The sequence below is a fragment of the Procambarus clarkii genome, chromosome 30, assembly GCF_040958095.1.
Source record: "Procambarus clarkii isolate CNS0578487 chromosome 30, FALCON_Pclarkii_2.0, whole genome shotgun sequence".
In the NCBI taxonomy this organism is placed as follows: domain Eukaryota; kingdom Metazoa; phylum Arthropoda; class Malacostraca; order Decapoda; family Cambaridae; genus Procambarus; species Procambarus clarkii.
In genome coordinates this window covers 9998257-10023612 of record NC_091179.1, presented here as the reverse complement: position 1 = coordinate 10023612, position 25356 = coordinate 9998257, and the positions used below count along the sequence as shown (strand labels likewise).

Sequence of the window (25356 nt, the reverse complement as noted above, 5' to 3'; positions counted from 1 at the left end):
TGGAGACCCGGGGTGTTCACTCTTGTGCTCCGGTAGTAAGTGGAGACCCGGGGTGTTCACTCTTGTGCTCCCGTAGTAGGTGGAGACCGGGGTGTTCACTCTTGTGCTCCCGTAGTAGGTGGAGACCGGGGTGTTCACTCTTGTGCTCCCGTAGTAGGTGGAGACCCGGGGTGTTCACTCTTGTGCTCCCGTAGTAGGTGGAGACCCGGGGTGTTCACTCTTGTGCTCCCGTAGTAGGTGGAGACCCGGGGTGTTCACTCTTGTGTTCCGGTAGTAAGTGGAGACCCGGGGTGTTCACTCTTGTGCTCCCGTAGTAGGTGGAGACCCGGGGTGTTCACTCTTGTGCTCCCGTAGTAGGTGGAGACCCGGGGTGTTCACTCTTGTGTTCCGGTAGTAAGTGGAGACCCGGGGTGTTCACTCTTGTGCTCCCGTAGTAGGTGGAGACCCGGGGTGTTCACTCTTGTGCTCCCGTAGTAGGTGGAGACCCGGGGTGTTCACTCTTGTGCTCCGGTAGTAAGTGGAGACCCGGGGTGTTCACTCTTGTGCTCCGGTAGTAAGTGGAGACCCGGGGTGTTCACTCTTGTGCTCCCGTAGTAGGTGGAGACCCGGGGTGTTCACTCTTGTGCTCCGGTAGTAAGTGGAGACCCGGGGTGTTCACTCTTGTGTTCCGGTAGTAAGTGGAGACCCGGGGTGTTCACTCTTGTGCTCCGGTAGTAAGTGGAGACCCGGGGTGTTCACTCTTGTGTTCCGGTAGTAAGTGGAGACCCGGGGTGTTCACTCTTGTGCTCCGGTAGTAAGTGGAGACCCGGGGTGTTCATTCTTGTGCTCCCGTAGTAGGTGGAGACCCGGGGTGTTCACTCTTGTGCTCCGGTAGTAAGTGGAGACCCGGGGTGTTCACTCTTGTGCTCCGGTAGTAAGTGGAGGCCCGGGGTGTTCACTCTTGTGCTACCGTAGTAGGTGGAGACCCGGGGTGTTCACTCTTGTACTCCGGTAGTAAGTGGAGACCCGTGGTGTTCACTCTTGTGTTCCGGTAGTAGGTGGAGACCCGGGGTGTTCACTCTTGTGTTCCGGTAGTAGGTGGAGACCCGGGGTGTTCACTCTTGTGCTCCTGTAGTAGGTGGAGACCCGGGGTGTTCACTCTTGTGCTCCCGTAGTAGGTGGAGACCCGGGGTGTTCACTCTTGTGCTCAGGTAGTAAGTGGAGACCCGGGGTGTTCACTCTTGTGCTCCGGTAGTAAGTGGAGACCCGGGGTGTTCACTCTTGTGCTCCCGTAGTAGGTGGAGACCCGGGGTGTTCACTCTTGTGCTCCGGTAGTAAGTGGAGACCCGGGGTGTTCACTCTTGTGTTCCGGTAGTAGGTGGAGACCCGGGGTGTTCACTCTTGTGTTCCGGTAGTAGGTGGAGACCCGGGGTGTTCACTCTTGTGCTCCTGTAGTAGGTGGAGACCCGGGGTGTTCACTCTTGTGCTCCGGTAGTAGGTGGAGACCCGGGGTGTTCACTCTTGTGCTCCGGTAGTAGGTGGAGACCCGGGGTGTTCACTCTTGTGTTCCGGTAGTAGGTGGAGACCGGGGTGTTCACTCTTGTGTTCTGGTAGTAGGTGGAGACCCGGGGTGTTCACTCTTGTGCTCCGGTAGTAGGTGGAGACCCGGGGTGTTCACTCTTGTGCTCCGGTAGTAGGTGGAGACCCGGGGTGTTCACTCTTGTGCTCCGGTAGTAGGTGGAGACCGGGGTGTTCACTCTTGTGCTCCGGTAGTAGGTGGAGACCCGGGGTGTTCACTCTTGTGCTCCGGTAGTAGGTGGAGACCCGGGGTGTTCACTCTTGTGCTCCGGTAGTAGGTGGAGACCGGGGTGTTCACTCTTGTGCTCCGGTAGTAGGTGGAGACCCGGGGTGTTCACTCTTGTGCTCCGGTAGTAGGTGGAGACCCGGGGTGTTCACTCTTGTGCTCCGGTAGTAGGTGGAGACCCGGGGTGTTCACTCTTGTGCTCCGGTAGTAGGTGGAGACCCGGATGTTCAGCGATTATTTGGTAAATTCTGGGTAAAACAGATATGCCAAGACTTAAAATTAGCAGTGGAAGGGCTCCTAGCCTGCAAATAAAGAGTGATAGAAATCTTAACCTGTAAGTACTAAACTGTTGTACATAGCCTGCCAACACTGATATGTTGGAGACAGAACATTTAACCTGCAAAAATGTATTTATCTTGTTTTTACTAGACAATGTTGTAATGATTTCCTGTGCAAGCAAACAAAAATTTGTAAAATCTATAAGCAGAAAATAAACAAGACAACTTGTTTATTTGTGTGTCAGCTGGTAATGTGCTGGTCAAATAACATGAGAACGATATTACATGCTGTTTAGAATTCTAGTTAGTGCCTCATATCCTATCTTGCTCTTCAGTCTAGGTGTTTTTATATATATATTTGTGATATATAGCCCGCTTTAAACATATTCTTTGGCTACTAAGACTGATCATTTTAAGGCAAATATTTTTTTTACATTTTCCTTCTGGCTGTTTAAACAAATGTTAAAGAAAAGTATCATTAGCGCGACCAAACAAAATGCATTATTTCTATCAAAAGAAATATAAATAAAAACTCTAATAATTGGAACATCATGAATTTGATAACAAAAACTAAATTACTATTTCACATGGTAATATTAGCTCTATAAGAAGTATCATTTTTTTTTTTACTCTGTAAAGCTTACTGGGTTGTGTATGATGTGAAAACTTTAACGTGATCGGAAAAAAAGCAAGTAATTATTTGCTATTTTCAAAAGAAGGCGCCTAGCCGGGGAGACTATGTAGCATGGTCGAATGGAGATGTTGCAAGGAAAAATTGAAATTGAACCTTTTGAAATTTTAATTTCTCCTGCCAAAAATACTGTATCCTAAATCCTGCGCAATATTTTTATTTATTTATTTCACATACTCTGTATATACTTTCCAATGACTGATTTTTTTAATAGCATTGTGTCTTTTTTTCATTTTAAAACAAAAACTAAACACTAGCTGGCAGCTCTCCAGTACTGCCACCGTTTTTTGTGTGTGCTGTTATCAGAGAATAAAATATTAAATTCAAAATTAAGTTGTACAGTTTCCTTTAAATGCAGTTAAAAACAAATAATAAAATTTAGGCTTTGTTATAGTAATAAAACCAAAATGAACAACATTTTGAGAATTCTTTTGGATCCCTAATTAATTTTGTTTGAAATATTAGATTTAAGTTTTGTTTTAAATTAAATAATTTTTTAGAATACCTTAATCAATTCTGATACAGATTAGCTGAATTTCTACAAAATAACAAATGCAGTAAAATTATCACCCACACTTCCGTGAAAATAAACATTCCAATCACCTGGGCTCCAGGAGACTCGAACCCTGGACCCCACACGTGTGAAGCCGAAGCTCTATCGACCGAGCTATTGAGAAATCTGGACAAGGAAAGATTCGAGAAGCAGCTTCCTGCTGCCAAACTTAAATTTTCTCATTAAGGCATCGTTTCTAATTAAGACTACTCAATAGCTCGGTCGATTGAGCTTCAGCATCACACGTGTTGGGTCCACGGTTCGAGTCTCCTATAGCCCAGGTGAATGGACCAAATAGAGTACTTTATATTATTTCTATACAAGTTATAACTTAATTATTTGATTAACTATTCTAGCGGATTAAATTTGATAACCTGATATACTATATAAAGTACAAATATCAAGAACTTGAGCTTCAAACTGCTCCATTTATCTTATACTGCAACACTGAATATTTGATGTAGTCGCAGTTACTCCTCTGAAATATTAGGAGAATGTACTACACTAAATCTTCTGAAGTATTGTATAATGTATTGACACATAACGATTTGAAGTATTGTATTATGAACTACAATTAAATATTTGGTTAATAACACTTGCCAAACAGGGAACAACCCTCATCATTTATTGCTATTCTAAAAGACAATTACTAATTTCAGCATTCAAATTCATTAAGAAATAATGAGTCATGACAATTATTACTGATTATGCTTATGCAAAATATGCAATCACGCCAAAAAACTTATTAACTATATATATATATATATATATATATATATATATATATATATATATATATATATACATACATGTATATATATTATATATATAGATATATATATATGTCAACCCATGTCTTGCTATTTTAAACAATGCCGTTCGTTGACCAACTTGTATAATTGCAAATTTCTGCCATGTCCACCCACCCTTTTTCACTCGTTTTTTCAACACTTTTATACTTTAATCTCAATTACTCTTAAGTTTAAGTCTAATTGTTTTTTCCCCCACTCCTTGCCCGAAACGTTATGCGTATTATTGCTTTAGGTATTGTATGAACTAGCTCTATCTTTAAATCCGATATTATGTTTGTAACTCATCTTCTATGCATGTACCTATACCTGAATGAAAAATCTACATCTAAATCTAAATATATAGCATCAGGCTAGCGGTAAAGTTCGTCAACTCAGGAAGCCCCAATTAATTCTCATAGGCCTGTTCAACTGCTGCTATCAGAGGTAAATGAAAGAATAAAACACCTAGTTACCAGTTTACTGCTCTCGATACTAATAAATAAAATAAAGTACAGACAAGATACGTTTAATAATTGAACTGGTTACGGGCTTATGACCATGTCGTGTCTGCAAGCTCCACGACATCGCTGGCGACGTACTATCTTCCCAAATCGCATTAAAGCCACCTGGCCTACAATGTTGTTGTCCAAGGGTACGGAAAGTCAAGTAAACAATCACCAGTTTACTGGGGCATATTTAAGCAGAACACCGTAATACATGTAGATATATACTTAGATACAACACACTGTTCCTCAAGAACAAAATAAAACAATATAACATTTATCAACGCTCCTCGGGATTATCATCATATTATTTAATATAACATCTATTATAGAACTAGGTGACACTAGGCCCCATCCTAGTGCAGTGGTAGACTAGTCCCTAGTGTGCTCAGATCATGAACACAGTATCGAGGTGACACATAATCAATTAAGTGGGGGAGGAGTCAGTCTGAGTTAGGACACTCAAAGCACTATAAGCCCCCAGCTACCCCACACACAAAGACTTATATAAAATACTCACCTACCACCTGTTCACTGAGGTGGTAGGTGTGCTCAAATATTCACCTACCACCTGTTCACTGAGGTGGTAGGTGTGCTCACTGTTCACAGTGAGTTATTAATCACTGAGGAACAACATCATAACCCAAACACATGAATCCCAGACTCATTACAACCAACATAGACACAACAAACAAACACTACTTAACGTCTAGCTGATACATCCAATCGTCTCCATAACCCGTCCTCAGCTTTTTTTTTTTTTTTTTTTTTTTTTTTTTTTTTTTTTTTTTTTTTTTTTTTTTTTTTTTTTTTGAGATATATACAAGAGTTGTTACATTCTTGTACAGCCACTAATACGCGTAGCGTTTCGGGCAGGTCCCAGGAATACGATCCCCGCCGCGAAGAATCGTTTTTTCATCCAAGTACACATTTTACTGTTGCGTTAAACAGAGGCTACAGTTAAGGATTTGCGTCCAGTAAATCCTCCCCGGCCAGGATACGAACCCAGGACAAAGCGCTCGCGGAACGCCAGGCGAGTGTCTTACCACTACACCACGGAAACTGACGAGCTCTCGCTCAGTGGCGGTCCACCAGCTTCCCCCCACACTGTAGCCGACACACCCCCCACTTACAACACACAAGCCACACTTCCTCACTCAAAAAAAAAAAAAAAAAGTACTTCTAACTCTTAATAAATGAAAGGCAAAATGCCTAAAATTATACAGGAACAATTATACAGTACTACATAATAGTACTTTATATCGGAAATAATATAAATTGTTGACCAAACCACTCACTAGAAAGCGAAGGGACGACGACGTTTCGGTCCGTCCTGGATCATTCTCAAGTCGATTGTGAGAATCAATCGACTTGAGAATGGTCCAGAACGGACCGAAACGTCGTCGTCCCTTCACTTTCTATTGTGTGGTTTGGTCAACATATTTCAGCCACGTTATTGTGACTCCTTGTCTGTAATATAAATTGAATAACACGCACACACCGTTGGCACAACTGACTCTCACACAGACGAACTCCATACCAAACCTGTCCTGTGTTTCCTACACCGCCACACTGACCCACTCCCGTACTGTATGATACAACACAGTGGTATATTCTAATACATGTACAATAACCCAATATATCACTATAGCCTACTTCAATAAAATATAATGGAATGTAATAGAGAAGATGAAATATAACTTCCTGGTATTGATAACTATTAATATCTCAATATTTAATATTTAATATTATATATAACATAAGCTGTGTAATTTGCATAGGTTATCTTGAGATTATTTCGGGGCTTTAGTATCCCCGCGGCTCGGTCCTCGACTAGGCCTCCACCCCCAGGAAGCAGCCCGTGACAGCTGACTAACACCCAGGTACCTATTTTACTGCTAGGTAACAGGGGCGTAGAGTGAAAGAAACTCTGCCCATTGTTTCTCGCCGGCGCCTGGGATCGAGCCCAGGACCACAGGATCACAAGTCCAGTGTGCTGTCCGCTCGGCCGACCGGCTCCCTATTCACAGTTATGAACCAGGTAAATACCTGTGTCATAACATCATATAATCTAAAGAATGATAATTTGTCCATAGTATAGTAATTACTTGTTTAAGTAAACAAAAACAACTGCTTGATCTTTGTACAATTTTAAGCCAAAATATTAACATATCTTCTTAACACTTGGACAGTTGAAGTTTCAATATTTTTAATACATATGATTTACTTGTAATTGTATAACTGTTGATATCCCGCCAGCACTATAAAGTATGCTACTTCACTGTAATAGTACAAACACTACACAACGTTTAATGATGAACTAAACTTTACGTAGCCATATATATTGGAAGAAAGCAATTGCATTAATAGCAATGATCTGTCGAGAACGTGAATAGTACATTTAAAGAGACCAGAGAGAAGTTTACCAGTAATTCCGACTTGTAATTGCCAGAATTAGATTTTTAGTGTTAATTATGACAGGTCTAACAGAATCCTCCGACAATGGCATGAGGTAATTGGATTAATTGAACATCCATTAACTGGAATATGGGTCTATTTGACACAGACCGGGTTCATATTCAATATGGTGCCTGATCTGGGTTTACCTGGGAGCCGGTCGGCCGAGCGGACAGCACGCTGGACTTGTGATCCTGTGGTCCTGGGTTCGATCCCAGGCGACGGCGAGAAACATTGGGCAGAGTTTCTTTCGCCCTATGCCCCTGTTACCTAGCAGTAAAATAGGTACCTGGGTGTTAGTCAGCTGTCACGGGCTGCTTCCTGGGGATGGAGGCCTGATCGAGGACCGGGCCGCGGGGACACCAAAAAGCCCCGAAATCATCTCAAGATAACCCCAAGATAACCTGTTGCACGCTACAATAATTGTTGTGATGGGGCGACTTCCATTTGCAATTACTCTTTCTGTTTCCCCATGAATGCTGCCATTGTCGCTGTCTGGGGCCTGATAGCTGAGTGGACAGCGCTTCGGATTCGTAGTCCTGAAGTTCCGGGTTCAATCCCCGGTGGAGGCGGAAACAAATGGCCTGAGTTTATTTCACCCTGACGCCCCTGTTACCTAGCATTAAATAGGTACCTGGGAGTTAGACAGCTGCTACGGGCTGCTTCCTGGGGGTGTGTAACAAAAAGGAGGCCTGGTAGAGGACCGGGCCGCGGGGACGCTAAGTCACGAAATCATCTCAAGATAACCATAGCTGCCATTTACTCCCGCGAAGCTGCTCTCATGTGTGAAGCTGCATTTGTGTTTGCAGCAGCCTTCAAGTCTGCAGCTGCCATCAAGTCTACAGCTGCCATCAAGTCTACAGCTGCCATCAAGTCTACAGCTGCCATCAAGTCTACAGCTGCCATCAAGTCTACAACTGCCATCAAGTCTACAGCTGCCATCAAGTCTACTCCTTCAAGTCTACAGCTGCCATCAAGTCTACAGCTGCCATCAAGTCTACAGCTGTCATCAAGTCTACAGCTGCCATCAAGTCTACAGCTGCCATCAAGTCTACAGCTGCCATCAAGTCTACAGCTGCCTTCAAGTCTACAGCTGCCATCAAGTCTACAACTGCCATCAAGTCTACAGCTGCCATCAAGTCTACAGCTGCCATCAAGTCTACAGCTGCCATCAAGTCTACAGCTGTCATCAAGTCTGCAGCTGCCATCAAGTCTACAGCTGCCATCAAGACTGCAGCTGCCATCAAGTCTACAGCTGCCATCAAGTCTACAGCTGCCATCAAGTCTACAGCTGCCATCAAGTCTAAAGCTGCCATCAAGTCTGCAGCTGCCATCAAGTCTACAGCTTCCATCAAGTCTACAGCTGCCATCAAGTCTACAACTGCCATCAAGTCTACAGCTGCCATCAAGTCTACAGCTGCCATCAAGTCTACAGCTGCCATCAAGTTTACAGCTGCCATCAAGTCTACAGCTGCCATCAAGTCTACAGTGGCCATCAAGTCTACAACTGCCATCAAGTCTACAGCTGCCATCAAGTCTACAGCTGCCATCAAGTCTACAGCTGCCATCAAGTCTACAGCTGCCATCAAGTCTACAGCTGCCATCAAGTCTACAGCTGCCATCAAGTCTACAGCTGCCATCAAGTCTACAACTGCCATCAAGTCTACAACTGCCATAAAGTCTACAGCTGCCATCAAGTCTACAGCTGCCATCAAGTCTACAGCTGCCATCAAGTCTGCAGCTGTCATCAAGTCTACAGCTGCCATCAAGTCTACAGCTGCCATCAAGTCTACAGCTGCCATCAAGTCTACAACTGCCATCAAGTCTACAGCTGCCATCAAGTCTACAGCTGCCATCAAGTCTACAGCTGCCATCAAGTCTACAGCTGCCATCAAGTCTACAGCTGCCATCAAGTCTACAGCTGCCATCAAGTCTACAGCTGCCATCAAGTCTACTCCTTCAAGTCTACAGCTGCCATCAAGTCTACAGCTGCCATCAAGTCTACAGCTGTCATCAAGTCTACAGCTGCCATCAAGTCTACAGCTGCCATCAAGTCTACAGCTGCCATCAAGTCTACAGCTGCCTTCAAGTCTACAGCTGCCATCAAGTCTACAACTGCCATCAAGTCTACAGCTGCCATCAAGTCTACAGCTGCCATCAAGTCTACAGCTGCCATCAAGTCTACAGCTGTCATCAAGTCTGCAGCTGCCATCAAGTCTACAGCTGCCATCAAGACTGCAGCTGCCATCAAGTCTACAGCTGCCATCAAGTCTACAGCTGCCATCAAGTCTACAGCTGCCATCAAGTCTAAAGCTGCCATCAAGTCTGCAGCTGCCATCAAGTCTACAGCTTCCATCAAGTCTACAGCTGCCATCAAGTCTACAACTGCCATCAAGTCTACAGCTGCCATCAAGTCTACAGCTGCCATCAAGTCTACAGCTGCCATCAAGTTTACAGCTGCCATCAAGTCTACAGCTGCCATCAAGTCTACAGTGGCCATCAAGTCTACAACTGCCATCAAGTCTACAGCTGCCATCAAGTCTACAGCTGCCATCAAGTCTACAGCTGCCATCAAGTCTACAGCTGCCATCAAGTCTACAGCTGCCATCAAGTCTACAGCTGCCATCAAGTCTACAGCTGCCATCAAGTCTACAGCTGCCATCAAGTCTACAACTGCCATCAAGTCTACAACTGCCATAAAGTCTACAGCTGCCATCAAGTCTACAGCTGCCATCAAGTCTACAGCTGCCATCAAGTCTGCAGCTGTCATCAAGTCTACAGCTGCCATCAAGTCTACAGCTGCCATCAAGTCTACAGCTGCCATCAAGTCTACAACTGCCATCAAGTCTACAGCTGCCATCAAGTCTACAGCTGCCATCAAGTCTACAGCTGCCATCAAGTCTACAACTGCCATCAAGTCTACAGCTGCCATCAAGTCTACAGCTGCCATCAAGTCTACAGCTGCCATCAAGTCTACAGCTGCCATCAAGTCTAAAGCTGCCATCAAGTCTAAAGCTGCCATCAAGTCTACAGCTTCCATCAAGTCTACAGCTGCCATCAAGTCTACAACTGCCATCAAGTCTACAGCTGCCATCAAGTCTACAGCTGCCATCAAGTCTACAGCTGCCATCAAGTTTACAGCTGCCATCAAGTCTACAGCTGCCATCAAGTCTACAGTGGCCATCAAGTCTACAGCTGCCATCAAGTCTACAGCTGCCATCAAGTCTACAGCTGTCATCAAGTCTGCAGCTGCCATCAAGTCTACAGCTGCCATCAAGACTGCAGCTGCCATCAAGTCTACAGCTGCCATCAAGTCTACAGCTGCCATCAAGTCTACTGCTGCCATCAAGTCTAAAGCTGCCATCAAGTCTACAGCTGCCATCAAGTCTACAGCTGCCATCAAGTCTACAGCTGCCATCAAGTTTACAGCTGCCATCAAGTCTACAGCTGCCATCAAGTCTATAGTGGCCATCAAGTCTACAACTGCCATCAAGTCTACAGCTGCCATCAAGTCTACAGCTGCCATCAAGTCTACAGCTGCCATCAAGTCTACAGCTGCCATCAAGTCTACAGCTGCCATCAAGTCTGCAGCTGTCATCAAGTCTACAGCTGCCATCAAGTCTACAGCTGCCATCAAGTCTACAGCTGCCATCAAGTCTACAACTGCCATCAAGTCTACAGCTGCCATCAAGTCTACAGCTGCCATCAAGTCTACAGCTGCCATCAAGTCTACAACTGCCATCAAGTCTACAGCTGCCATCAAGTCTACAGCTGCCATCAAGTCTACAGCTGCCATCAAGTCTACAACTGCCATCAAGTCTACAGCTGCCATCAAGTCTACAGCTGCCATCAAGTCTACAGCTGCCATCAAGTCTACAACTGCCATCAAGTCTACAGCTGCCATCAAGTCTACAGCTGCCATCAAGTCTACAGCTGCCATCAAGTCTACAGCTGCCATCAAGTCTACAGCTGCCATCAAGTCTACAACTGCCATCAAGTCTACAGCTGCCATCAAGTCTACAGCTGCCATCAAGTCTACAACTGCCATCAAGTCTACAACTGCCATAAAGTCTACAGCTGCCATCAAGTCTACAGCTGCCATCAAGTCTACAGTTGCCATCAAGTCTGCAGCTGTCATCAAGTCTACAGCTGCCATCAAGTCTACAGCTGCCATCAAGTCTACAGCTGCCATCAAGTCTACAACTGCCATCAAGTCTACAGCTGCCATCAAGTCTACAGCTGCCATCAAGTCTACAGCTGCCATCAAGTCTACAACTGCCATCAAGTCTACAGCTGCCATCAAGTCTACAGCTGCCATCAAGTCTACAGCTGCCATCAAGTCTACAACTGTCATCAAGTCTACAGCTGCCATCAAGTCTACAGCTGCCATCAAGTCTACAGCTGCCATCAAGTCTACAACTGCCATCAAGTCTACAGCTGCCATCAAGTCTACAGCTGCCATCAAGTCTACAACTGCCATATAGTCTACAGCTGCCATCAAGTCTACAGCTGCCATCAAGTCTACAACTGCCATATAGTCTACAGCTGCCATATAGTCTACAGCTGCCATCAAGTCTACAGCTGCCATCAAGTTTACAGCTGCCATCAAGTCTACAGCTGCCATCAAGTCTACAGCTGCCATCAAGTCTACAGCTGTCATCAAGTCTACATCTGCCATCAAGTCTACAGCTGCCATCTAGTCAACAGCTGCCATCAAGTCTACAGCTGCCATCAAGTCTACAGCTGCCATCAAGTCTACAACTGCCATCAAGTCTACAGCTGCCATCAAGTCTACAACTGCCATATAGTCTACAGCTGTCATCAAGTCTACAGCTGCCATCAAGTCTACAGCTGCCATCAAGTCTACAGCTGCCTTCAAGTCTACAGCTGCCATCAAGTCTACAGCTGCCATCAAGTCTACAGCTGCCATCAAGTCTACAGCTGCCATCAAGTCTACAGCTGCCATCAAGTCTACAGCTGCCATCAAGTCTACAGCTGCCATCAAGTCTACAACTGCCATCAAGTCTACAACTGCCATAAAGTCTACAGCTGCCATCAAGTCTACAGCTGCCATCAAGTCTACAGCTGCCATCAAGTCTGCAGCTGTCATCAAGTCTACAGCTGCCATCAAGTCTACAGCTGCCATCAAGTCTACAGCTGCCATCAAGTCTACAACTGCCATCAAGTCTACAGCTGCCATCAAGTCTACAGCTGCCATCAAGTCTACAGCTGCCATCAAGTCTACAACTGCCATCAAGTCTACAGCTGCCATCAAGTCTACAGCTGCCATCAAGTCTACAGCTGCCATCAAGTCTACAGCTGCCATCAAGTCTAAAGCTGCCATCAAGTCTAAAGCTGCCATCAAGTCTACAGCTTCCATCAAGTCTACAGCTGCCATCAAGTCTACAACTGCCATCAAGTCTACAGCTGCCATCAAGTCTACAGCTGCCATCAAGTCTACAGCTGCCATCAAGTTTACAGCTGCCATCAAGTCTACAGCTGCCATCAAGTCTACAGTGGCCATCAAGTCTACAGCTGCCATCAAGTCTACAGCTGCCATCAAGTCTACAGCTGTCATCAAGTCTGCAGCTGCCATCAAGTCTACAGCTGCCATCAAGACTGCAGCTGCCATCAAGTCTACAGCTGCCATCAAGTCTACAGCTGCCATCAAGTCTACTGCTGCCATCAAGTCTAAAGCTGCCATCAAGTCTACAGCTGCCATCAAGTCTACAGCTGCCATCAAGTCTACAGCTGCCATCAAGTTTACAGCTGCCATCAAGTCTACAGCTGCCATCAAGTCTATAGTGGCCATCAAGTCTACAACTGCCATCAAGTCTACAGCTGCCATCAAGTCTACAGCTGCCATCAAGTCTACAGCTGCCATCAAGTCTACAGCTGCCATCAAGTCTACAGCTGCCATCAAGTCTGCAGCTGTCATCAAGTCTACAGCTGCCATCAAGTCTACAGCTGCCATCAAGTCTACAGCTGCCATCAAGTCTACAACTGCCATCAAGTCTACAGCTGCCATCAAGTCTACAGCTGCCATCAAGTCTACAGCTGCCATCAAGTCTACAACTGCCATCAAGTCTACAGCTGCCATCAAGTCTACAGCTGCCATCAAGTCTACAGCTGCCATCAAGTCTACAACTGCCATCAAGTCTACAGCTGCCATCAAGTCTACAGCTGCCATCAAGTCTACAGCTGCCATCAAGTCTACAACTGCCATCAAGTCTACAGCTGCCATCAAGTCTACAGCTGCCATCAAGTCTACAGCTGCCATCAAGTCTACAGCTGCCATCAAGTCTACAGCTGCCATCAAGTCTACAACTGCCATCAAGTCTACAGCTGCCATCAAGTCTACAGCTGCCATCAAGTCTACAACTGCCATCAAGTCTACAACTGCCATAAAGTCTACAGCTGCCATCAAGTCTACAGCTGCCATCAAGTCTACAGTTGCCATCAAGTCTGCAGCTGTCATCAAGTCTACAGCTGCCATCAAGTCTACAGCTGCCATCAAGTCTACAGCTGCCATCAAGTCTACAACTGCCATCAAGTCTACAGCTGCCATCAAGTCTACAGCTGCCATCAAGTCTACAGCTGCCATCAAGTCTACAACTGCCATCAAGTCTACAGCTGCCATCAAGTCTACAGCTGCCATCAAGTCTACAGCTGCCATCAAGTCTACAACTGTCATCAAGTCTACAGCTGCCATCAAGTCTACAGCTGCCATCAAGTCTACAGCTGCCATCAAGTCTACAACTGCCATCAAGTCTACAGCTGCCATCAAGTCTACAGCTGCCATCAAGTCTACAACTGCCATATAGTCTACAGCTGCCATCAAGTCTACAGCTGCCATCAAGTCTACAACTGCCATATAGTCTACAGCTGCCATATAGTCTACAGCTGCCATCAAGTCTACAGCTGCCATCAAGTTTACAGCTGCCATCAAGTCTACAGCTGCCATCAAGTCTACAGCTGCCATCAAGTCTACAGCTGCCATCAAGTCTACATCTGCCATCAAGTCTACAGCTGCCATCTAGTCAACAGCTGCCATCAAGTCTACAGCTGCCATCAAGTCTACAGCTGCCATCAAGTCTACAACTGCCATCAAGTCTACAGCTGCCATCAAGTCTACAACTGCCATATAGTCTACAGCTGTCATCAAGTCTACAGCTGCCATCAAGTCTACAGCTGCCATCAAGTCTACAGCTGCCTTCAAGTCTACAGCTGCCATCAAGTCTACAGCTGCCATCAAGTCTACAGCTGCCATCAAGTCTACAGCTGCCATCAAGTCTACAGCTGCCATCAAGTCTACAGCTGTCATCAAGTCTGCTTCTGTCACCAACTTAGGGAGCCGGTCGGCCGAGCAGACAGCACGCTGGACTTGTGATCCTGTGGTCCTGGGTTCGATCCCGGACGCCGGCGAGAAACAATGGGCAGAGTTTCTTTCACCCTATGCCCCTGTTACCTAGTAGTAAAAAAGGTACCTGGGTGTTAGTCAGCTGTCACGGGCTGCTTCCTGGGGGTGGGGGCCTGGTCGAGGACCGGGCCGCAGGGACACTAAAAGCCCTGAAAATAATCTCAAGATAACCTCAAGATAACTCCTCCACCTTTAACGTTTCCTCTGCCTGCTGCGCTGTGAAGATGCTGCACTGTGAGGATGCTGCACTGTGAGGATGCTGCACTGTGAGGATGCTGCGCTGTGAGGATGCTGCCGCTGTGAGGATGCTGCCGCTGTGAGGATGCTGCACTGTGAGGATGCTGCGCTGTGAGGATGCTGTTGCTGTGAGGATGCTGCCGCTGTGAGGATGCGGCACTGTGAGGATGCTGCGCTGTGAGGATGCTGCGCTGTGAAGATGCTGCGCTGTGAGGATGCTGCCGCTGTGAGGATGCTGCGCTGTGTGGATGCTGCCGCTGTGAGGATACTGCGCTGTGAGGATGCTGAGCTTTGAGGATGCTGCCGCTGTGAGGATGCTGCGCTGTGAGGATGCTGCGCTGTGAGGATGCTGCCGCTGTGAGGATGCTGCGCTGTGAGGATGCTGCACTGTGAGGATGCTGCACTGTGAGGATGCTGCGCTGTGAGGATGCTGCGCTGTGAGAATGCTGCCGCTGTGAGGATGCTGCGCTGTGAGGATGCTGCCGCTGTGAGGATGCTGCGCTGTGAGGATGCTGCGCTGTGAGGATGCTGCGCTGTGAGGATGCTGCCGCTGTGAGGATGCTGCGCTGTGAGGATGCTGCCGCTGTGAGGATGCTGCGCTGTGAGGATGCTGCCGCTGTGAGGATGCTGCGCTGTGAGGATGCTGCGCTGTGAGGATGCTGCACTGTGGGGATGCTGCGCTGTGAGGATGCTGCCGCTGTGAGGATGCTGCGCTGTGAGGATGCTGCGCTGTGAGGATGCTGCGCTGTGAGGATGCTGCGCTGTGAGGATGCTGCCGCTGTGAGGATGCTGCGCTGTGAGGATGCTGCCGCTGTGAGGATGCTGCCGCTGTGAGGATGCTGCGCTGTGAGGATGCTGCGCTGTGAGGATGCTGCCGCTGTGAGGATGCTGCACTGTGAGGATGCTGCGCTGTGAGGATGCTGCGCTGTGAGGATGCTGCCGCTGTGAGGATGCTGCGCTGTGAGGATGCTGCCGCTGTGAGGATGCTGCGCTGTGAGGATGCTGCCGCTGTGAGGATGCTGCCGCTGTGAGGATGCTGCCGCTGTGAGGATGCTGCACTGTGAGGATGCTGCGCTATGAGGATGCTGCGGTGTGAGGATGCTGCGCTGTGAGGATGCTGCGCTGTGAGGATGCTGCGCTGTGAGGATGCTGCCGCTGTGAGGATGCTGCGCTGTGAGGATGCTGCGCTGTGAGGATGCTGCACTGTGAGGATGCTGCGCTGTGAGGATGCTGCGCTGTGAGGATGCTGCCGCTGTGAGGATGCTGCGCTGTGAGGATGCTGCGCTGTGAGGATGCTGCGCTGTGAGGATGCTGCTCTGTGAGGATGCTGCCGCTGTGAGGATGCTGCCGTTGTGAGGATGCTGCACTGTGAGGATGCTGCGCTGTGAGGATGCTGCGCTGTGAGGATGCTGCGCTGTGAGGATGCTGCGCTGTGAGGATGCTGCGCTGTGAGGATGCTGCCGCTGTGAGGATGCTGCGCTGTGAGGATGCTGCGCTGTGAGGATGCTGCACTGTGAGGATGCTGCGCTGTGAGGATGCTGCGCTGTGAGGATGCTGCGCTGTGAGGATGCTGCCGCTGTGAGGATGCTGCGCTGTGAGGATGCTGCGCTGTGAGGATGCTGCGCTGTGAGGATGCTGCCGCTGTGAGGATGCTGCGCTGTGAGGATGCTGCGCTGTGAGGATGCTGCACTATGAGGATGCTGCGCTGTGAGGATGCTGCGCTGTGAGGATGCTGCCGCTGTGAGGATGCTGCGCTGTGAGGATGCTGCCGCTGTGAGGATGCTGCGCTGTGAGGATGCTGCGCTGTGAGGATGCTGCCGCTATGAGGATGCTGCGCTGTGAGGATGCTGCCGCTGTGAGGATGCTGTGCTGTGAGGATGCTGCGCTGTGAGGATGCTGCCGCTGTGAGGATGCTGCGCTGTGAGGATGCTGCGCTGTGAGGATGCTGCCGCTGTGAGGATGCTGCGCTGTGAGGATGCTGCCGCTGTGAGGATGCTGCGCTGTGAGGATGCTGCGCTGTGAGGATGCTGCGCTGTGAGGATGCTGCACTGTGAGGATGCTGCGCTGTGAGGATGCTGCGCTGTGAGGATGCTGCGCTGTGAGGATGCTGCGCTGTGAGGATGCTGCCGCTGTGAGGATGCTGCGCTGTGAGGATGCTGCGCTGTGAGGATGCTGCCGCTGTGAGGATGCTGCGCTGTGAGGATGCTGCCGCTGTGAGGATGCTGCGCTGTGAGGATGCTGCCGCTGTGAGGATGCTGCGCTGTGAGGATGCTGCGCTGTGAGGATGCTGCCGCTGTGAGGATGCTGCGCTGTGAGGATGCTGCGCTGTGAGGATGCTGCCGCTGTGAGGATGCTGCGCTGTGAGGATGCTGCCGCTGTGAGGATGCTGCGCTGTGAGGATGCTGCCGCTGTGAGGATGCTGCGCTGTGAGGATGCTGCGCTGTGAGGATGCTGCGCTGTGAGGATGCTGCGCTGTGAGGATGCTGTGTTGTGAGGATGCTGCGCTGTGAGGATGCTGTGCTGTGAGGATGCTGTGCTGTGAGGATGCTGCGCTGTGAGGATGCTGCGCTGTGAGGATGCTTATCGTAACATCCTCCTTTATTGCGTCTTGCACCCCCTTGCGTCTCAAAATATGATCTTGCAAGTTCAAGTGAGTTTATTGAGGTAATGAAATACAACCCACAAGGTTAGAGCAGCTTGGGCTCTGTTTGCCCTCTTGCTCTCTCATCGCATTGGTTGATGTGTTCTCGCTTAAGTCCAGTGGTTTTCACATGTTCTTATACAAATATATACTGTTTATTTATACATTGATTTGATAAAACAGAGTATAGAAGTTCTTAATGTGTTTATAATTATTACCTACACACACACACACACACACCTGTTGATTGACAGTTGAGAGGCGGGACCAAAGAGCCAGAGCTCAACCCCCGCAAGCACAACTAGGTGAGTACACATGCATACACAGACACACGCACACACACACGCACACACACGCATACACACACAGGAGGAGTATGAGGACAGCAACAAGGCATGTATAGATGAACTGCAGAGGGCAGCAACAATAGCGCATAGAGTGAGAGCGAAGCTGCTGGTCATGGGGGACCTAAATCATGGAGCGAAGCTGGTAGGCGTTATTGACAGGAATTTCCTAACACAGCATGTGAAGGAAGACACCAGGGAAAGAGGAGGGGGATACGCCCAGCCTATTAGACCTCATTTTCACCCAGAATGTAGAAGACATCGAGCAGTTGGAACATGAAATACCACTAGGAGCCAGTGACCATTGTGTCCTAGTCTTTGACTACATGATGAAACTTAAAATTGTGACCAAAGGACAAGAGGTCCGGGAAAGGAGACTTGATTACAGGAAAGGGGACTACAGAAGGATATGGGACTACCTGGGAGAAGTGCAGTGGGAGGAAGAACTTAGAGGAAAAACAGTGCAAGGTATGATGAACCAAGTCATATGGAAATGCAAGGAGGGTGAAGAGAGATTTATTCCAACGGTAAAGGAAAAAAGCAGGAGGGAATATAATAACCCATGGTTTAATAGACAGTGTCAGGAAGCAAAGGTGAGAAGCAGGAGGGAGTGGAGGAAGTACAGAAAACAAGGACAGAGGACAACAGGATTAGATGTAACAGAGCTAGGAATGATTACATTAACATAAGACGAGTGTCGGAAAGAAATTATGAAATGATATTGCAATCAAAGCGAAAAAGCAACCTAAATTACTACATAGCCATATAAGAAGGAAGATGTCGGTAAATGACCAAGTGACAAGATTGAGGAAAACAGAATGGGCATATACAGAAAGTGACAAGGAAATCTATGAGGTACTGAATGCAAGTTTCCATGGAGTGTTCACAACCGAGCCTGAGTGGCTCCCATTGTTAGAAGAGATTACCCTAGATGAAAGACTATCAGATATAGAGGTGACAGCAGAGGAGGTAATGAAACAGTTGACAACACTGGATGCAACTAAAGCGGTTGGACCAGTCAAAGTATCACCGTGGATATTAAAATATTAAAAGAGGCAGCGCAGGCTCTCAGCGTGCTACTGGCAATGAGATTTAATGAGTCACTTATGTCAGGAGAATTGCCCAGTTGCTGGAAGGCGGCAAATGTCGTACCGATTTTTAAGAAAGGCGATAGGGATGAGGCATTTAACTATAGACCCGTATCACTGACAAGCATCTCCTGCAAAATACTTGAAAGAATAAATAGGCTAAGACTTGTTGAGCACCTGGAGAGCATTGGGTTTGTAAACAAGCACCAACATGGGTACTGGACAGGGAAATCATGCCTAACAAACCTTTTAGAATTCTATGATAAAGTGACAAGGATAAGGCAGGACAGAGAAGGCTGGGCTGACTGCATATTTCTGGACTGCCAAAAGGCCTTCGATACAGTACCGTACATGAGACTGCTATACAAACTTGAGAGGCAGGCAGGAGTAAGCGGAAAAGCCCTAGCATGGGTAAGGAACTACCTAACAGGAAGAAGCCAAAGGGTAATGGTAAGGGGCGAGAAGTTGGACTGGCGAACAGTAACAAGTGGAGTGCCTCAAGGATCGGTGCTGGGACCAATTCTCTTTCTAATTTACGTAAATGATATGTTTACAGGAGTGGAATCCTACATGTCAATGTTTGCGGATGACGCAAAATTAATGAGAAGAGTTGTGACAGATGAGGATTGTATGATCCTTCAAGAGGACTTAAACAGATTGCAGAGATGGTCAGAGAAATGGCTACTGGAGTTTAACACGAGTAATAGGCGACCAAAGGGACAGTACACAATGAAGGGGAACTGCCTACCTGTAACGATTCGAGAAAGAGACCTGGGCGTAGACGTAACACCTAATCTAACTCCTGAGGCACATATAAATAGGATAACGATAGCGGCGTACTCTACACTAGCGAAAATTAGAACTTCATTCAGAAACCTAAGTGAGGAGGCTTTTATGGCGCTTTACACTGCCTACGTGAGACCCGTCTTAGAGTATGCCGCGCCATCATGGAGTCCCCACCTGAAGAAACACATAAGGAAACTGGAGAAGTTTCAGAGGTTTGCGATGAGGCTTGTCCCAGAGTTACGAGGGATGGGATATGAAGAGCATCTGAAGGAACTGATCCTTACGACACTAGAGAAAAGAAGGGAGAGAGGAGATATGATAGGGATATATAAAATACTCAGGGGAATTGACAAAGTGGAAATAGATGAAATGTTCACACGTAATAATAACAGAACGAGGGGACATATGTGAAAACTGTAAACTCAGATGAGTAACAGAGATGTTAGGAAGTTTTCTTTTAGCGTGAGAGTAGTGGGAAAATGAAATGCGCTTGGGGAACAGGTTGTGGAAGCAAACTCTATTCGTAATTTTAAAATTAGGTATGATAGGGAAATGGGACAGGAGTCATTGCAGTAAACAACCGATGGCTGGAAATGCGGGATCCAAGAGTCAATGCTCGATCCTGCAAGCACAGACAGGTGCGTACAAATAGATGAGTACACACGCACACACACTCATACACACACACACACACATGGGATGGAAAATCGTGCCTCACAGGTTTAATAGAATTCTATGACCAGACAACAAAAATTAGGCAGGAAAGAGAAGGGTTGGCCGACTGCATTTTCTTGGATTGCCAGAAAGCCTTTGACACAGAACCCCATATAAGGCTGTTAAAAAAGTTGTAGCAACAGACAGGAGTAAAAGGGAAGGTGCTCCAGTGGATAAGGGAGTACTTAAGCAACAGGAAACAGCGAGTAACGGTGAGGGAAGGGAGACATCAGAGTGGCGAGATGTCACCAGCGAAGTCCCTCAGGGCTCAATACTTGGGCCCATCCTGTTTCTAATATATGTAAACGATCATCCGGAGGGTATAGACTCGTTCCTCTCAATGTTTGCAGATGATGCAAAAATTCTGAGAAGAATCAAGACGGATGAAGATAGACAGAGACTACAGGATGGCCTGGACAAACTGGAGGAATGGTCTAGAAAATGGCTGCTAAAGTTCAACTCAGGAAAGTGTAAGGTAATGAAGTTAGGCGAAGGGAGCAGGGGGCTGAACACAAGGTATCATCTGGGAGGTGAAATCCTGCAAGAGTCAAATAGAGAGAAAGATCTGGGGGTTGATATCACACCGAACCTGTCCCCAGAGGCCAAAATCAAAAGAATATCATCAGCGGCATATGCTAGACTGGCCAACCTAAAAATTGCCTTTAGAAACTTGTGTAAGGAATCGTTCAGGACCCTGTTTACCACTTATGTAAGACCAATCCCGGAGTATGCAGCTCCGGCCTGGAGTCCATACCCAGTTAAACAAACGACAAAGTTAGAGAGGATTCAGCGGTATGCCACCAGGCTCGTCCCGGAACTGAGAGGAATGAGCTACGAGGAAAGGCTAATGAAGCTAAACCTCACATCCCTGGAAAACAGAAGAGTAAGGGGAGACATGAAAACAACCTACAAAATTCTCAGGGGAATTGACAGGGTGGACAAAGACAAACGCTTCAGCACGGGTGGGACACGAACAAGGGGACACAGGTGGAAACTTAGTACCCAGACGAGCCACAGAGATGTTAGAAAGAATTTTGTCAGTGTCAGAGTAGTTAATAAATGGAATGCACTAGGAAGTGATGTGGTGGAGGCTGACTCCATACACAGTTTCAAATGTAGATATGATAGAGCCCAGTAGGCTCAGGAATTTGTACACCAGTTGATTGACAGTTGAGAAGTGGGACCAAAGAGCCAAAGCTCAAGCCCCGCAAGCACAATTAGGTGAGTACAATTAGGTGAGTACATGTGGGCCGGCCAAGCGGACAGCACGCTGGACACGTGATCCTGTGGTCCCGGGTTCGATCCCGGGCGCCGGAAAGAAACAATGGACAGAGTGTCTTTCACCCTATAACCCTGTTATCTAACAGAAAATAGGTAACTGGTAGTTAGTCAGCTGTCAAGGACTGCTTCCTGTGTGTGTGTGTGTGTACTCACCTAGTTGTACTCACCTAGTTGTGCTTGCGGGGGTTGAGCTCTGGCTCTTTGGTCCCGCCTCTCAACTGTCAATCAACAGGTGTACAGGTTCCTGAGCCTATTGGGCTCTATCATATCTACACTTGAAACTGTGTATGGAGTCAGCCTCCACCACATCACTTCCTAATGCATTCCATTTGTCAACCACTCTGACACTAAAAAAGTTCTTTCTAATATCTCTGTGGCTCAACGAAGTGAGGTTTAATTCCCGTAGTCTCTCCTCGTAGCTCATACCTCTCAGCTCGGGTACTAGTCTGGTGGCAAACCTTTGAATATTTTCCATTTTAGTCTTATGCTTGACTAGATATGGACTCCATGCTGGTGCCGCATACTCCAGGATTGGTCTGACATATGTGGTATATAATGTTCTGAAAGATTCCTTACACAAGTTTCTAAAGGCCGTTCTTATGTTAGCCAACCTGGCATATGCTGCTGATGTTATCCTATTGATGTGAGCATCAGGGGACAGGTCTGGCGTGTTATCAACCCCCAGGTCTTTCTCTCTCTCGGACTCTTGAAGTATTTCATCTCCCAAGTGATACCTTGTATCTGGTCTCCTGCTTCCTACCCCTATCTTCATTACATTACATTTGCTTGGATTAAACTCTAACAGCCATTTGTTCGACCATTCCTGCAGCTTGTCCAGGTCTTCTTGAAGCCTCAAGCTCTCCTCCTCTGTCTTAATCCTTCTCATAATTTTGGTGTCGTTTTTTTTTTTTTTTTTTTTTTTTTTTGTGTGTGTGTGTGTGTGTGTGTGTGTGTGTGTGTGTGTGTGTGTGTGTGTGTGTGTGTGTGTGTGTACTCACCTAGTTGTGTCTGCAGGATCGAGCATTGACTCTTGGATCCCGCCATTCGAGCATCGGTTGTTTACAGCAATGACTCCTGTCCCATTTCCCTATCATACCTGGTGTTAAAATTATGAGTGTGTGTGTGTGTGATTTTAAAATTATGTGTGTGTGTGTGTGTGTGTGTGTGTGTGTGTGTGTGTGTGTGTGTGTGTGTGTGTGTGTGTGTGTGTGTGTGTGTGTGTGTGAGGGAAGAAGAAAAAAAAAGTAGTAGTAGTTAGAAACGGTTGATTGACAGTTAAGAGGCGGGCCGAAAGAGCAGAGCTCAACCCCCGCAAGCACAACTAGGTGAATACACACACACAGTGGGTGAGGGACGCGAACAAAGGGACACAGGTGGAAGCTGAGTACCCAAATGAGCCACAGAGACGTTAGAAAGAACTTTTTCAGTGTCAGAGTAGTTAGTAAATGGAATGCATTAGGAAGTGATGTGTTGGAGGCTGACTCCATACACAGTTTCAAATGTAGATATGACAGAGCCCAGTAGGCTCAGGAATCTGTACATCAGTTGATTGACGGTTGAGAGGCGGGACCAAAGAGCCAGAGCTCAACCCCCGCAAACACAACTAGGTGAGTACACACACATGCTATAGGCCCGGATGGATTATCGCCATGGACACTAAAGGAAGAAGCAGAAGCTCTGTGCTTGCCAATCTCCATGATCTATAACAAATCATTGGTAACAGGTGAACTGCCAAAAATTTAGAAGACGGCATACATAGTCCCGATATACAAGAAGGGGGGATAGACAGGAGGCACTGAACTTTAGCCCAGTGTCCCTAACTTGCATAGCGTGCAAGTTATTGAAGAAAATTGTGCGAAAAAGCAAGTGAAACATCTGGAGCGAAGGAACTTTGAGACACAACACATGGATTGTGTTCAGACATGGGTTCAAGGATGTCAAGTCATGCCTCACAGGATTAATTGAATTCAATGGTCAGGCAACAAGAATCAGGCAAGAAAGAGAGGGGAGGGGAGACTGCATATTTTTGGATTGCCAGAAAGCCTTTGACACAGTACCACACCAGAGACTAGTGCAAAAGCAGGAGATGCAGGCAGGAGTGAAAGGGAAGGTACTCCATTGGATAAAGGAGTACCTAAGTAACAGAAGACAGCGAGTCACTGTGCGGGGTGAGGTCACAGATTGGCGAGCCGGCACTAGTGGAGTCCCGCAGGGTTCAGTCCTTGGATCCATACTGTTTCTGATATATATAAATGATTTCCCAGAGGGTATAGAATCATTCCTCTCATTGTTAGCTGATGATGCAAAAATTATGAGGTGGATTAAGACGGAGGAAGATAGAATGAGGCTATAAGATGACCTGGACAGACTGAATGAATGGTCCAATAAATGGCTACTAAAGTTCAATCCAGGTAAATGTAAGGTAATGAAACTAGGCAGTGGAAACAGGAGGCCAGACACAGGATACAGAATTGGAGATGAAATCCTTCATGAAACGAACAGAGAGAAAGATCTAGGAGTTAATATCACACCAAACCTGTCTCCTGAAGCCCACATCGAAAGAATAACATCTGCGGTGTAAGCGAGGCTGGCTAACATCAGAACTGCCTTCAGGAACCTGTATAAGGAATGATTCAGAACCTTGTATACCACTAATGTAAGACCAATTCTGGCGCTCAGCCGCTCAGGACCTTCAGCCGCTCTTCATATCCCATCCCTCGTAACTCTGGGACAAGCCTCGTCGCGAACCTCTGAACCTTCTCCAGTTTCTTTATGTGTTTCTTCAGGTGGGGGCTCCATGATGGCGCGGCATACTCTAAGACGGGTCTCACGTAGGCAGTGTAAAGCACCCTAAAAGCTTCCTCATTTAGGTTTCTGAATGAAGTTCTAATTTTCGCCAGTGTAGAGTACGCTGCTGTCGTTATCCTATTTATATGTGCCTCAGGAGTTAGATTAGGTGTCACATCCACTCCCAGGTCTCTTTCTCGAATCGTTACAGGTAGGCTGTTCCCCTTCATTGTGTACTGTCCCATTGGTCTCCTGTCACCTGATCCCATTTCCATAAATTTACATTTACTGGTGTTAAACTCCAGTAGCCATTTCCCTGACCATCTCTGCAGCCTGTTTAAGTCCTCTTGGAGGATCCTACAATCCTCGTCTGTCACAACTCTTCTCATTAATTTTGCGTCATCTGCAAACATTGACATGTATGATTCCACTCCTGTAAACATATCATTTACGTAAATTAGAAAGAGGATTGGTCCCAACACCGATCCTTGAGGTACTCCACTTGTTACTGTTCGCCAGTCCGACTTTTCGCCCCTTACCATTACCCTCTGGCTCCTTCCTGTTAGGTAGTTCTTCACCCATACTAGGGCCTTTCCGCTTACTCCTGCCTGCCTCTCAAGTTTGTATAGCAGTCTCATGTGCGGTACCGTATCAAAGGCCTTTTGGCAGTCAAGAAATATGCAGTTTGCCCAGCCTTCTCTGTCCTGCCTTATCCTTGTTACTTTATTATAGAATTCTAAAAGGTTTGTTAGGCATGATTTCCCTGTCCAGAACCCATGTTGGTGCTTGTTTACAAACCCAATGCTCTCCAGGTGCTCAACAAGTCTTAGCCTAATTATTCTTTCAAGTATTTTGCAGGGGATGCTTGTCAGTGATACGGGTCTGTAGTTAAGTGCCTCCACCCTATCACCTTTTTTGAAAATCGGTACGACATTTGCCTCCTTCCAGCAACTGGGCAATTCTCCCGACATAAGTGACTCATTAAAGATCATTGCCAGAGGC

At 47.1% G+C, this 25356-nt stretch overlaps 3 protein-coding genes across 3 annotated transcripts in view; 2 read left to right on the top strand and 1 right to left on the bottom strand.

Annotated features, from left to right (window-relative positions):
• LOC138369895 (uncharacterized) overlaps nucleotides 1-14204 on the top strand; it is a 42173-nt gene extending 27969 nt beyond the window's left edge. Inside the window, exons 5-16 of the mRNA XM_069333642.1 lie at nucleotides 7866-7947; nucleotides 8636-8861; nucleotides 9183-9325; nucleotides 9658-9883; nucleotides 10227-10351; nucleotides 10450-10721; nucleotides 11055-11251; nucleotides 11487-11935; nucleotides 12790-13061; nucleotides 13395-13591; nucleotides 13827-14023; nucleotides 14122-14204. Coding sequence (XP_069189743.1) covers nucleotides 7866-7947; nucleotides 8636-8861; nucleotides 9183-9325; nucleotides 9658-9883; nucleotides 10227-10351; nucleotides 10450-10721; nucleotides 11055-11251; nucleotides 11487-11935; nucleotides 12790-13061; nucleotides 13395-13591; nucleotides 13827-14023; nucleotides 14122-14204 — 2469 coding nt within the window. The remainder of the gene's footprint in view (nucleotides 1-7865; nucleotides 7948-8635; nucleotides 8862-9182; nucleotides 9326-9657; nucleotides 9884-10226; nucleotides 10352-10449; nucleotides 10722-11054; nucleotides 11252-11486; nucleotides 11936-12789; nucleotides 13062-13394; nucleotides 13592-13826; nucleotides 14024-14121) is intronic.
• LOC123765528 (uncharacterized) overlaps nucleotides 1-25356 on the top strand; it is a 147648-nt gene that overhangs the window by 13112 nt on the left and 109180 nt on the right. The window lies entirely within an intron of this gene.
• Nucleotides 14649-23264, bottom strand: LOC138369894 (streptococcal hemagglutinin-like). The gene is made up of 2 exons (XM_069333641.1): nucleotides 23255-23264; nucleotides 14649-17350 (listed from the first exon to the last, which is right to left on the bottom strand). The coding sequence occupies exons 1-2, from the start codon at nucleotides 23262-23264 to the stop codon at nucleotides 14649-14651; spliced, it is 2712 nt and encodes a 903-aa protein (XP_069189742.1).